This window comes from Suricata suricatta, chromosome 2 (assembly GCF_006229205.1).
Source record: "Suricata suricatta isolate VVHF042 chromosome 2, meerkat_22Aug2017_6uvM2_HiC, whole genome shotgun sequence".
In the NCBI taxonomy this organism is placed as follows: Eukaryota; Metazoa; Chordata; class Mammalia; order Carnivora; family Herpestidae; genus Suricata; species Suricata suricatta.
The window spans coordinates 134500870-134515183 of record NC_043701.1 but is presented as its reverse complement, the minus strand read 5'-3'; the positions used below and the strand labels follow the sequence as shown (position 1 = coordinate 134515183).

Below are 14314 nucleotides of genomic sequence, written 5' to 3'. Positions count from 1 at the left end.
ATCTCCATCTGCATCACTGCAAATGGCAAGATTTCATTTCTTTTTTATGGCTAAATATTCTAGTGTGTGTTTGCATGATACATATATATGCACATATACACACACACACACATATATACATACCTACATATATTCATCTTTTTCATCCATTCATCCAGTGATGGACACTTGGGCCAGTTCCATAGTTTGGCTATTGTAAATAATGCTGCTATAAATTCAGAGGTGTATATATCCTTCTGAATTAGTGCTTTCGTATTTTTTGGGTAAATACCCAGTAGCTCGATTACTGGATCACAGAGTAGTTCTATTTATTTTTTTAATAGTTTATTGTCAAATTGGTTTCCATACAACATCCCGTGCTCTTCCCCATAAGTGCCCTCCACCATCACCACCACCTCTTTTCCCCCCTCCCCCTCCCCCTTCAACTCTCAGTTCATTTTCAGTATTCAATAGTCTCTCAAGTGTTGCGTCCCTCTCTCTCCCCAACTCTCTTTCCCTCTTCCCCTCCCCCTGGTCCTCCATTAGGTTTCTCCTATTCTCCTGTTAGACCTATGAGTGCAAACATATGGTTTCTGTCCTTCTTTGCCTGACTTATTTTGCTTAGCATGACACCCTCAAGGTTCATCCACTTTCCTACAAATGAACATATTTCATTCTTTCTCATTGCCATGTAGTACTCCATTGTGTATATAAATCACATCTTCTTGATCCACTCATCAGGTGATGGACATTTAGGCTTTTTCCATGTTTTGGCTATTGCTGACATTGCTGCTATGAACATTGGGGTACATGTGCTCCTATGCATCAGCATTTCTGTATCTCTTGGGTAAATCCCTAGCAGTGCTATTGCTGGGTCATAAGGGAGTTCTATGGGTAGTTTTTTGAGGAACCTCCACACCGTTTTCCAGAGCGGCTGCACCAGTTTACATTCCCACCAACAGTATAGGAGGGTGCTCGTCTCTCCACACCCTCGCCAGCATCTATAGTCTCTTGATTTGTTCATTTTAGCCAGAGTAGTTCTATTTTTAACCTTTGGAGGAACCTCCATACTGTTTTCCACTGTGGCTGCACCAGTTTGCATTCCCACCAACAGTGCAAGAGAGCTCCTTTTTCTCCACAACCTAACACTTGCTTATTGTGTTTTTGATTTTTGCTGTGTTTTTAAAGTTTGGGAAGAAGAGTTATGGACTTAAAACAGTATTATTGAAACTTCTATGTGAAATGGTATCTGATGACAAGATCTCTCATTGGCTAAGAACAGAGGTGAGGGAGTGTTGATGCATGAAAATATTTTAAATATTGAAAAGATCTTTTAAAATTCTAAAATGCTGCTATTGAGCTTACTGAATTTCACTTCAATTTACAATTATTCCATGACTCATAGACTTTTGACCCTTGCAAACCTCATTTTCTAACTGACATCTAAGGAAGCTGAGTAGACTGCTTAATTGGTTCCCGGAGAATTAAATATAACTTCTCTCCCTTTCAGTTTCTACCTTTACTTTCCCTTATTCAACTTGGGAATAGCCCAATCTAAAACACTAAAACATTCATTTCTGCTTTATTTTTTAAATTTTATTTATTTATTTTGAGAGAGAGAGAAAGAGAGAGTGAGTATGAGCAGGGGAGGGGCACAGAGAGAGGGAGAGAGAGAAAATCCCAAGCAGGCTCTGTGCTGTCAGTGCAGAGCCTAATATGGGGCTCAATCTCATGAACTGTGAGATCATGACCCGGGCTGAGATTAAGAGTCAGATGCTTAACCGAATGAGCCACTCAGACACTCCTCATTTCTGCTTTAAAAACAGCATTAGAAGGACGCCTGGGTGGCTCAGTTGGTTAAGCCTCTGACTTCAGCTCCGGTCATGATTTCATAATTTGTGGGTTCGAGCCCCATGTCAGGCTCCATGCCGAGAGCTAGCTCAGAGTCTGGAGTCTATCTTAGGATTCTGTATCTCCCTCTCTCTCTGACCATCCCCTGCTCATACTGTCTCTCTCTGTCTCTCAAAAATAAATTAAAAAAACATAAAAATTTTTTAAAATAAAAAAATAAAAACAGCATTAGATAAGATGGTTAGAATTAGTCACTGATTAAAGGCCTCTAGTTTTTGACAACATAATATATGGAAGCTTATTTTCCTGCCTGTTATACTTTACAAAAGGGTATATTAGTCAACTTAAAAAATTTTACTAATACCAAATAGAAAATCGAAGTAGAATGAGCTCTCACATACACAAAATACTCCTCAGTATAATGCTCTCAAGATCTACCCAAATTGTTTCCGTCTTTTTCATAGTGGAATAATATTCCATTATAGGTATATATATCTTCTTAATCATTCATCTGTAGACAGACCATCATGTTGTTTCCACATCTTCACTAAAGTACATAATGCTACAGTGGTGAACAGGGAGTGCAGATATCTTGTTGAGATTCTGATTTCATTTTCTTTGGATACACAGCCAAAAGTGGGATTCCTGGATCATACAGTAATCTACATCAGTCAAAGGTGCAAACATTTCAATTCTAAGATGAGTAAATTCTGGGGATCTATTGTATACCATGGTGACTGTAGTTAACAATATTATATTGTATGCTAGAAATTTGCTGAGAAAGCAGACCTTAAGTGTCACCCCAAGTGCACACAGGCACGTGCGTGCGTGCCCACACTCACACACACACACACACACACACACACACACACACACGCACACACACAATTATGTGAGGTGATGGAGGTGTTAACTAATCCTATTATGGTAATCATTTTATAGCATTAAAGTGTATCAAATTATCGCACTGGATCCCTTAAGCTTACAAAGCTATATGTCAATTTTATGCTAAGAAGGCTAGAAAAGAAAGAGCAAATTTAAAGAACAATAAAAAACTGACAACAATAAGCCTGTACCTCTGTTATCTTAAGAGGAACTTCTAGTCCAAAAATCAGGGAATAAAAAAGAAAAACATATTAGTTTGGCTAATATATAGCTAAGAATCCCTGGTCTACATGTTCAATTATTCCAATGTAATAAAGTCTGGTTTACTAATGTCTTACTATTTAAAGGAAACTTTTCCCACTCTTGCTGTATTTACTATACTTTTTCTAAACTAGTTCCTTTTCAACTGGCTTGCATACAGAAAATAATCTGGCTTTTGAACAACCAAAATGCTACCAACTAAACTCATTTATTTCACTCAACATAGTATGACCACATGAATCAATGGAAAATTCAAAATCACAGTGCTTTCTGTCTGAGCATTAATAAAGAGTCATAAGAAGAATTCAGAGAACAGATTAGTCACTTCTGGTTGGCTGGGAGTTAGAGAAATAAAGAATATAAAAAATAGGGTCATTAAAACAAATCAAGAGACTATAGATGCTGGCGAGGGTGTGGAGAGACAGGCACCCTCCTACACTGTTGGTGGGAATGTAAACTGGTGCAGCCACTCTGGAAAACAGTGTGGAGGTTCCTCAAAAAACTATCCATAGAACTCTCCTATGACCCAGCAATAGCACTGCTAGGGATTTACCTAAGGGATACAGAAGTGCTAATGCATAGGGGCACATGTACCCCAATGTTCACAGCAGCACTGTCAACAATAGCCAAATCATGGAAAGAGCCTAAATGTCCATCACCTGATGAATGGATCAAGAAGATGTGGTGTACACACACACACACACACACACACACACACACACACACACACACACAATGGAGTATTACATGAGAAAGAATGAAATATGGCCATTTGTAGCCAAGTGCAAGGACCTTGAGGGGTGTCATGCTAAGCGAAATAAGTCAGGCAGAGAAGGACAGATACCATATGTTTGCACTCATAGGTCTAACAGGAGAACAGGAGTAACCTAATGGAGGACCATGGGGAGGGGAAGAGGGAAAGAGAGTTGGGGAGAGAGAGGGGTGCAAAACCTGAGAGACTATTGAATATTGAAAATGAACCGAGGGTTAAAAGGGGAGGGTGAGGGGGAAAAGAGGTGGTGGTGATGGAGGAGGGCACTTGTGGGGAAGAGCACTGGGTGTTATATGGAAACCAATTTGCTAATAAACTATTTTTAAAAAATGAATTTATTATTCCTATAAAAATAATAAACATTTAAAAAAAAGATTAATTCATTCCTGTTATAAATGTTTAAGAAGACAGGGAAGTCCATAATTTATTTTTAAAAAGATTCCCCCTGTGAAGTTATTAAAATAATATGACTTTTAGCCTGTTCGGAAGGAAGGAGCTTAAGTTACACAGAACATTCATTTATGTGAAACAGAGTGACAATATCCAATACTAAAGCATTCTGGTGTCTGGGTAGAATCTAAGTTTTCATCAGTGGACTAGCCAGGTACTCAAGCATGAGGCACTTAGTGAGCTCTTCAAAACAGTCTACCTGGATGTAAGACTTTTCAGTGTTCTTCGAATTCTGTCTGCTTCTCAACGTCATCCAGGCAAGAATAAAGTTCTTTCCAAAAGCCCTTTCACATGTCTCTGATCTTATCAAGGTTACGTTACTTTTTACCTCTCTTTGGTGGTCGTACATGATACGTTAAGTCATTAATGACCAGCTTAAAGTCGTCAAGGAGTAGGAGGTCTATTCCTGTTGAGGCAGCAACTCGAACGCCATCTGTGAAAATTTTAAATGTGAAAATTTAAATTCATTATATATCCATAATTATTTGAGAATGATCAGGTAAAAGCAATCCTCAAATCAATTTTAAAAATTATATCTTCTCTTTTGAATTCTAGTTCATTTTTGCCTCATCCCCAAAGCTCATATTATCTGAGGGTTTTTTTGCTTTCATGATCAAGTCTATGGAGGTTTAAGAATACACTTTTCTGCCAAAACTTTATCAACAAGTAAAATAATTACATAGCTCTGTGGGTGTCCATTGGAAACCTCGGGTCATGGTAGAGCTGCATGGATGTCATATATCAATTCATGATGGAAGTTGGTGAAGTAAAAAAAACAATGCTTTCTAGCATATGGTACTTCTGGTATAATTCCTGATTCGTCACCAATAATTTGGTAGGGACAGATGTTAGGGTGAGCAAAGTACATCATGCTGGTCTACTAATTATATTACTGGATAAGATGAAAGTTAAATATATTTAAACTACTTAAAGCATAGAAATGAGGCAAGTTAACAACTGGTAAATCCAAGGGTATATGGGTACTTCCAATATAGTACTTTTCGTAGATTTAAAATTTTTCAAAAAGTGGGAAAAAATGTAAGGCACTTAAATCAATAAAGAGGACTGATGTCATGTCAAATGGGAATTTTTTAGTTTTACATTCTTTTCCAGTCACATATGTCTTTATTTTATAAACTACGTGCAGGACAGAATAAGATCTAAAAAGAAGTCCTAATATTTCATATCTCCAGAGATGAGGGCCCAACAACTAGAAAAATTGATTTTATCCCTAAGGTAATGATAAAAGGTTTCAATAACATAAAATGTGATTGACTGCTCCTCTTGGCCCATGGCATTATACGTGAGATGCTTCTGAATGAGACTTTTTATGTATATTCAGCTCCTAAAACTGAACAATTACACATTCTGAGAACTGGGAGAGAAAACCACAGTCTCTTCTGAGGTTTGCTAAGCCAAAAAAATGTGTTCTATATGTGTTAAGAGTATGGGATTCTTTTGCAGTGGTGCAGGCGCGCGCGTGTGTGTGTGCGTGTGCGTGTGCGTGTGTAAGAGTTCTGGGGTGAAATGAGGGGTGGGGGAGAATTAAGAACGAATGTAACTATACCTGGTGAATAGATTGCAACTCTGTCAATTCCCCGATCCTCTTCTTGAAGCTGTCGTAAAAACACACCGACTGAATCTGAAATAGGTTTGAGTGTGAACTGGCAGCGCTCACGCCGGGATGGGAGCCTCACAGATATCACAGGTAACCCATTTTGATACACCACTGTCACATCTGAATGAAAAAGATCCATAATCATACGATAATTAGATTTCATTGTAAGTTAAAGCTACATTATTACTATCCTTACACAGGGTCTATTATTATTAACATGGTTTAAAATGTTTTCAAAGGTTTAAGAATATGCCCTTTAGCTTTAGTTGGAGGTTATTCTGGGAACTGGCTTATGGAAGATCAATCACACGGATCACGCAATTCACTTTTCAGAGAAAAGAAAACATGCAAAGGATATCTTCTAAGTAGGTCAGGGAGAGGCTTTCCTAGGAATTTGAGGTAAAGAGTTTGGAATTAAAGCCTAGTTCTACCGAGGAAGATTTTACTAAGGAGCCAGAGATTGCTGGGCCAGACTCCATAACCTCAAGAATCCCTGGAGAATAATATGTGAAAATACACTAATAAGTGAGACTCTTATTCAAAGCAAGTCACTTCATATTTATAGTATACTTATTATATCCAAGGTGCTTGATAAATATTCTCTTACATAATACATAGTATGATATAATCAAAAAATTATTTTTATGTTCTCTTAAACATTATCCTGAGGTTAGCTAGAAGCCACAACTCAACTATTTGGGATTTTCTAACAAAAAGTTATTAGGGGAAACATTATCATAGGCTATTAAATGGAAAGAATTCCCATTTCCTTATCTTTTTCATTAATTGTCTTGATTTACAGAGCCTTAGTCACTAAAACAAATGTCTAACTAACTCTTTTGAAATAATTTTCAAATGAAATTTATAAGTAAATTCTGAAACAGAACTTTTTACATAAGCGACCAAACATTTAACTGACTGAGACACCCAGGCGCCCCTAGTGACCAAATATTTAAAGATAAGTTAGCACTAGAGGGTGAAGAAAAACAGGCTTTGGAGGCAAATCTGGAATGGAATCTTGGCTTTATAACTTTGGGCATATTATGTGACTTCTCTGAGCCTTGCTTTCTTAACCTGTAACATGGATTTAATCCCTAACTCATGGAATTGTTGTGAGGAACAAATAAAATAAACCACTTAAAACACTTAGCACACTGCTTGATATATACGTGATAATGTTTATTAGCTTCTTGTAAGAATCCAAATATAGGAGGGGGGCACTTGTGGGGAGAAGCACTGGGTGTTATACGGAAACCAATTTGACAATAAACTATTATTTAAAAAAAAGAGTCCAAATATACATTCTATAATGTTACTAAGGATTCATACCCCTCAATATTGAAGAATTGAGAGGAAATGTCTATAGGTTAATATTCTGGATATGCCCAATGCATCACACTCAGCAATGCTGAAATAATTTACATCTTATTTCCTTGCCTATTCTAGCCATTTATAAGAACTGCAGTGTATGCATAGCCTCACACCACATTCTTTCAGTACTTAAACTTTAAAAGTAATCCTGACTGAAAGAGTTTGTAAATAACAAAATATACTTTTATTTTAAATGGACACTTGATGAGTTTTGGCACAATAATCAAAATAAAGAGCACTTTCATTACTTCCCCAAATTCCCTTATTCCCCATCTCAGTAAATCCCTAGGTAACCACTGATTCAATTTTTGTTGCCACAGAGTATATTTAGTTTTTCTGGAGTTTTATATTACTGGGATCATATACTCCGGACTCTTTTGTATCTGACTTCTCTCAGCGTAGTGATTTTGAGATTAACCCACATTGTTGCATGCATTGGTAGTTTATTTTTATTGCTAATATTTCACTGTATGGATACACCATTATTTATCCATTTTTCTGACTGACATTTGGACTGTTTCCAGTCTTTGGCTACTACGAGTGAAGTAGCCACTTTCAAGGCTTTGTGTAGACATAGGACTTTATTCTACAACTTTATTCGTCCTTGTAACCTGTGTCTTATATTTAAAGAGGCTTGTCTATAGATAGCACATAGATGGGTCTTGCTATTTTATCTAATCTAACAATCTCAGCTTTTTAATTAAAGTATGTATATTATTTACATTTAATAAATTATAAATATAGTTGTATATAAATCTATTTGTGTATAAGTCTTGTTACTTAATTTATTGACCCAAACTGTTCTCTCTTTTACTTTTTCTTTATTCTTACCCTCTTTTAGATTAACTACTTTCTTAATAAGGCACCCTTTTAAAAACATCTTTATATATATATTATTTGAGAGAGAGAGAGAGAGAGAGAGAGAGAGAGCGAGCGAGAGAGCACTAGCAGGGGAGAGGCATGTTGGGCAGGGAGAGAAAGAATCCCAAGCAGGCTCCACACTCAGCATGGAGACAGCCTCAGGGCTCAATCTTAGGACCCTGGGATCATGACTTGAGCCAAAATTGAGTTGGAGGCTCAACGGAGAGCCACACAGGTGCCCCTAGATTAACTAATTTTTTAATGTTTATTTATTTTCGCAAGAGAGAGAAAGAGAGAGGGAGAGACAGCGTGTGAGTAGGGTAGGTGTAGGGAGAGGGGGACAGAGGACCTGAAGCAGGTTTTGTGCTGATAGCAGAGAGTCTGATGCGGAGCTCAAAGTCACAAACCATGAGATCATGACCTGAGCCAAAGTCAGAAGCTTAATCAACTGAGCCACTGAGGTGCCCCATATTAACTATTTTTATGATTATATTTAATCTCTACTATTGGCTCATTAACTATGCCTTTCTATGGTTTTAGGGGTTTCCCTACAGTCGGTGTTGACAAATTTTTTCTGTAAAGGGCTAGACATTAAATATTTTATTTTTATTTTTTAATTTCTTTTGGCTTATTTATTTTTGAGACAGAGAGAGAGAGCACAAGCAGGGGAGGGGCAGAGAGAGAGGGAGACACAGAATCTGAAACAGGCTCCAGGCTCTAAGCTACCAGCACAGAACCCAATGCTGGGCTCAAGCTCAGAGACTGCGAGATCATGACCTGAGCCGAAGTAGGACACTTAGCTGACTGAGCCACCCAGCCACCCCTAGATACTAAATATTTTAGATTTTGTGGACCATAAAGATCTCTGTTGCAAGTACGGACTGCACTGTGGGGCAGAAGCAGCCACTGGCAGTATGTAAACAAATGGGCATGGCTGTGTTCCAATAAACTTTATTTATAAAAATATGCAGCCTGGAATTGGACTATTGAGTTTATATCTTTAACCTATTATAGTTGACCTTTACATAATACATCACTTTAAGTATAGCGTATAGTATCTCAGACCAATACACTTCCATTCCCCTTGTTTTGTATTATTGTCCTCCTACATTTTATTACTACATGCTATAAACCACACATTATTTTTACCTTGACAATGAAAATTACATTTTAAATAAAGCTTTTTTAATGAATATAACTTATTGTCAAATTGGCTTACATATAACTCCCAGTGCTCATCCCAACAAGTGCCCTCCTTGATGCCCATCACCCATTTTTCTGTATTTCATAATCTCTTGCCTCCCTCCTTCTCTATCTACTTATTTTCCCCCTAAAGAAATCTTAAAATGAGGAAAGACCTTTTATATTTATACATATAGTTACTCTTGGTGTTCCTCATTTTGTATAGATCTAAATTTCTATTTAGCATCATTTTCCTTTTGCCTGATAAGCTTCCTTAAACATTTCTTACTAGGCAGATGTGTTGATAATATATTGTCCCAACTTTGGTAAGTCTGAAAAAGTTTATTTTACCTTCATTTTAAAAATTTATTTATTTATTTATTTTTGAAAGAGAGCACAAGCAGGGGAGGGGGAGAGAGAGAGAGAGACAGACAGACAGACAGACAGACAGACAAGACAGACAGACAGACAGACAGCATCCAAAGCAGGCCTCTCCCTATGAGCTGTCTGCACAGAGCCCAACACAGGGCTTGAATTCACAAACCATGAAATCATGACCTGAGCTGAAGTCGGATGCTCAACTGAGACACCTAGGTCCCCCCACTTTCATTTTGGAAGAACACTTTGATGTGTAAAATATTATAGGTAGACAGATTTCTTTTTCCTTTTAGCATTCTAAACAATGTAGGTCTTCTGGTTTGCATAGTATGCTATAAGTTCATGTACACTCTTATTTTGTTCCTCTGTCCCTTATACGTCTTTTGCCCTATGGCTGCTTTAATATTTTCTCTTTATCATTGATTTTCAGCGATTTGGTGATAATTTTCCATTCTATGGTTTTGTAAGTATTCTGTTTGGGGGTTGTTAAATTTCTCAGATCCGTGAGCTCATAGTTTTCATCAAATTTGGGGAAATTTTGGCCATTACTCAAATATTTTTTCTGGCTCTTACCCCTCTCCTGGGATTCCAATTATACCTATATTAATTAGACTATGCAATATAGTCTCACAGGGAACTGAGGGGCCCTTCATATATCAGGGTTTTTTTTTTTTTTACCTCCTTCATTTTGGATAGTTTTAACTGCTACACACTTTAATGTCACTGGTATTTTCTTCTGCAATATCTAATCTATTAATTCCATCTATATCGCTTTTCATCTCTAGAAGTTACATCTGTTTACTTTTATATCTTCTATTTTCCCCCATATTATGCTTCCTTTCCTTTTCCTCCCTGAATATAATGAAAACATTTCTAATAACTATTTTAAAATCCTTGTCTGTCATTTCTAGATCTATTCCTGTTGAGTAATTATTCTTCTGTTTTTTTCTCCCTTGCTTTTTCATATACCTAGTCATTTTGGTTTGAGGTTAGACATTGTTGACTTTTACATTACTGAGTGCTGGATTCTGTTGTATAGTTGTTTGCATATTATATTGATCCTTTCAAGTCTTTTAGAATGTTTCTTAGGACAGATCTAGAGATTCCTTTATTATATGGCCAGTTTGGCCCTACTAATTAGATATGGTTCTTCTGGGAGTCTACACTGAATGTTCATATATTCAGTGATGTCTCTTCTCTGGCTGGAGGGAAGTCAAATGATTTCCTATGTGACCCTATATGAGCACTAAGAAGTATTCATTTTACAGTTTCTGGTAATTATTATTATAAGTTATTCTAGCCTGGTCTTGTGGTTCAGAATTTAGAAAGCCTCAGGGTGTGAGCTGAGGCAATAGAGGGTCCATCCAATTTCTTTTTCTTCTCTCAGAGATCAGGCTTGTCCTTATTGTTCAATGTCTAAAAACAATTATTTTACACATTTTGTGTGTTATTCTAGTTGTTGACAACAAGACAGCCATTCCCATAGCAGTTAATCCTTTGTGGATACATGATTTGAATTTTTCTATAAAAATTTAAAAGACCGAAATCTCTACTTCTTTAATTCTTCCAGAAATGTAGTCTATATTTCCTAAGGAATTAGAGGCCAAAAATAGCAATATGAACTTAATACATATTATGTACTATCTCAAGTTTTTAACGTCTATAAAGATATTTGAAAACTTCCTTTCTCATTTCTAAAATAATCCTTAGCAATCCAGTCTTTCCTAAGAGTCAGAGCCATTAACATGAATATTCTCTCTTCTTCTATAGGCAATAAAGATGATGGCATCATAAAATTTCGTAACTAACTTGTTTATATGTTTTCCTCCTTTCCATCACCTTTTTCCTATAGTGAAAAAAACTATTCAGCCACAGATTTCAAGAAGCAGATAGTGTTAAATTTAAATAAAAGATGTGAATCCTAAACAATAAAGCATGGGAGATTTCACTAAAGCATCAGTTTCACAGTAACTGCTTAGGGGTTGCTGTTCTAAAATAACTGAGATAAAGTAAACAGAGAAAATTAAAGTCTTTCTCAGCCACTTTAACTTTTTACACTAAAGATCATGAAGCCTTTCAAAAGAGTGAAATATGAAAGCTTTGAGAAACTCCGCATGAAATAGCACATTTTGGAACTGACAAACTTTCATTTTAATACTGCTTTTGAAATGAATTCCTAGGTCTCCTTCTTTCCCAAACTACATTGTAATGTAAATGTCAGATTTCTCAGTTTGCAACCAAAGAACAATTACCAAAGTTCCTCAAATTTAACAATATGTAAAATAGCTGCTGGTTGTAGGAAAGTCACAATGGGTATTTACAAGCTAATGACAATTGTCAGCTATTATTCTTTAAAGACAAATATTCTTTTTAAGTGTGAATTGCATCAGGTCGTTCTTTCTTTGGGTTTATTTTTAATCTTTTGCTTTGATTTACATTTCAATAAAAAGAAATAATCTAAGTATATCTAGCACAGTGTGCTTCAAAGAAACCCAGGAGTTATGGGTCAACCAATATGATTATTGAGAAACACAATATGACAACCGATTTAGGCATAAAAACAAAAGGGCAGGGAATTTTCCAGACTAAGAAGAGCAAGGACAATAGACATTTGGTGTTGAGGAAGGAATAAAGACCAAAGAGGTCTTAGGGGCATCAGATACAGAAAAACTTGCAAAGTATAAGTTAAGTGCTTGTTTTTTAGCCAGTTGGTAAGTAGGAAAGTTAAGTTCACAGTAGGAAATTTATTTGGTGTCCAAAATAATGCATAAAATCCCATCCATAATAGATCATCTCAAAGTGAACATAACTGTATGTATCTTAAGGATTTATGAAAGGGAACTGGTACAATAAGGAAACACATATAAGATGTTTTCTGCAAACCTACTTAGAGCTGAACTTTATGTATAATGGATGATTTCAGCGGCTTATGATCTTGTCTGTTTTTTTTCTTCCCCTTTTCTGTATTATTATGCTTCAAGAATGTGAACTATAAGCATAGACTTGGTGTTGGAAGAGACCAAGAAATCATACAGACTAATAATGAGGGAGCATAAGGCAGGCTGAGGGTCAAACAAGCTAGCATTCCCCTTCACTCGCCCTAGCCCATGGGATACGTGTGATATTCCTCAGGCATTTCCAAGAACAAAGGAAAGGAAACTTAGTTAACTGATAGAGATCATAGTCATACAGGACACAGGTCTTCCATCAGTTTACAAATATCCTCGTACATTACTTCCCAAAAAAATAAAAGCAATCTAATCAATAGCCTAATCTCCAGAAACCTGTAGACTCAGTTTTCTGGAGCCCCAACACTACTCCTCCATAGTGATATGGGGAACAAAGGCAAGAAGGAAATGCCGGGTAAAATTAAATTTCTTTGTGACTTGCAACCCATTGACAAATACTTGAGGTAAATACAGAGTACAATATTTCTACAGGAACGCTCTACCGTCCTAATGTTAATGCCAACTAGAGGAAAAACAAGCTTAGCTTGACAATAGCAAGGCCTCCAGTAGTTAGGAGTCCTCGTTAGCATATCAAAGTCTCTCTGGAGGCCTCCCTTTTGACTTTACCTCCTCCAACTTCATAGCACATAACTAGTTACCCATCACAACCCAGGGCAGCTCCCTCTGTCCAAGGGTCCTGTCCCAGTTGCTTTAATAAAATCACCTTTTTGCACTAAAGAGATCTTCAAGAATTCTTTTTTGGCCATTGGCTCCAGACCACCTCTCCCATCACCCCAAGTTTTCATTACTAATGTCCTTATTTTGCAGCTAATAATAAAGTTTGGCAAGGTTAAATGATATCCTAAATTGATACAGCTCAACCCAATGCTAAGTGATTTTGGATCTCATCATTCGACTAAAAAGTCATTTTCTCCCAGATCATATATGACATTAGGTTGCTAAATTGAGTGGGAATTTTGGCCTTTAACTTGCTTGTTAATGACATCTAATGATGTCAACCTGATGAGGGAGTGTGGGGCAAGCTGAGGCAAAATTCAGGCTGGCACCCCACTCCCATGCCACCACAATGGAATATGTGTGATATTCCTCAGACACACCTGGCTACCCAAGAACAAAGGAAAGGGTGATGTGGGAAATACAGGCAAATGAAAAATTAAATTCCCTTACTGCCTACAGCCCACTGACAAGTCTTTGAAACTGGCAAAGTGACCTTCCTCTAGGAACTCAGCTGCCTCGATGATGACACTTTGCTAGGGGCAAAAGAGAACCTTAGTTTAATATTATCCTAACTTCAGGATCCTGTAAGCAAACTCCCTCTATCTCAACTGCCCCAAGATATATGCTGGAATCATACTCCAAGCTCATGGCCGCCCAATATACGCCTGAAGGGTCTCATGACTGAGGTTTTACTAAATGGTAATAAGTGGCATTTCCCTAGCAACAGCTAGCCCCTCAAGGTCCTGGACACCTTGCTTCTGAAAATAACTTAGAGACTTACCTCCCAAACCTGAAGTTACCATCACGACCCTAGTGCAAATCTTCCTACCCCATGGATCCCGTCCCTATGCTTTTTAAAAAAATCACCTTTTTGTACCAAAGACGTCTTCAAGAATTCTTTCTTGGCCATCAGCTCTAGACCCCATGAATTCCACTATCACCCCAAAACTTCATCAAACATACTCTTTCACTTATTAAAAGCTTTCCTTTTGGTTTCTGTGATTCTATACTCTGCTGGTT

At 37.1% G+C, this 14314-nt stretch overlaps 1 protein-coding gene across 4 annotated transcripts in view; it reads right to left on the bottom strand.

Moving 5' to 3' along the window:
- The window catches only part of MCU (mitochondrial calcium uniporter), a 179348-nt gene that overhangs the window by 21991 nt on the left and 143043 nt on the right, over positions 1-14314 (bottom strand). For all 4 annotated transcript variants that reach the window (XM_029931897.1, XM_029931900.1, XM_029931899.1 and 1 more), the window contains 2 exons: positions 5766-5936; positions 4527-4631 (listed from right to left, as the gene is read on the bottom strand). In XM_029931897.1, coding sequence (XP_029787757.1) covers positions 4527-4631; positions 5766-5936 — 276 coding nt within the window. The remainder of the gene's footprint in view (positions 1-4526; positions 4632-5765; positions 5937-14314) is intronic.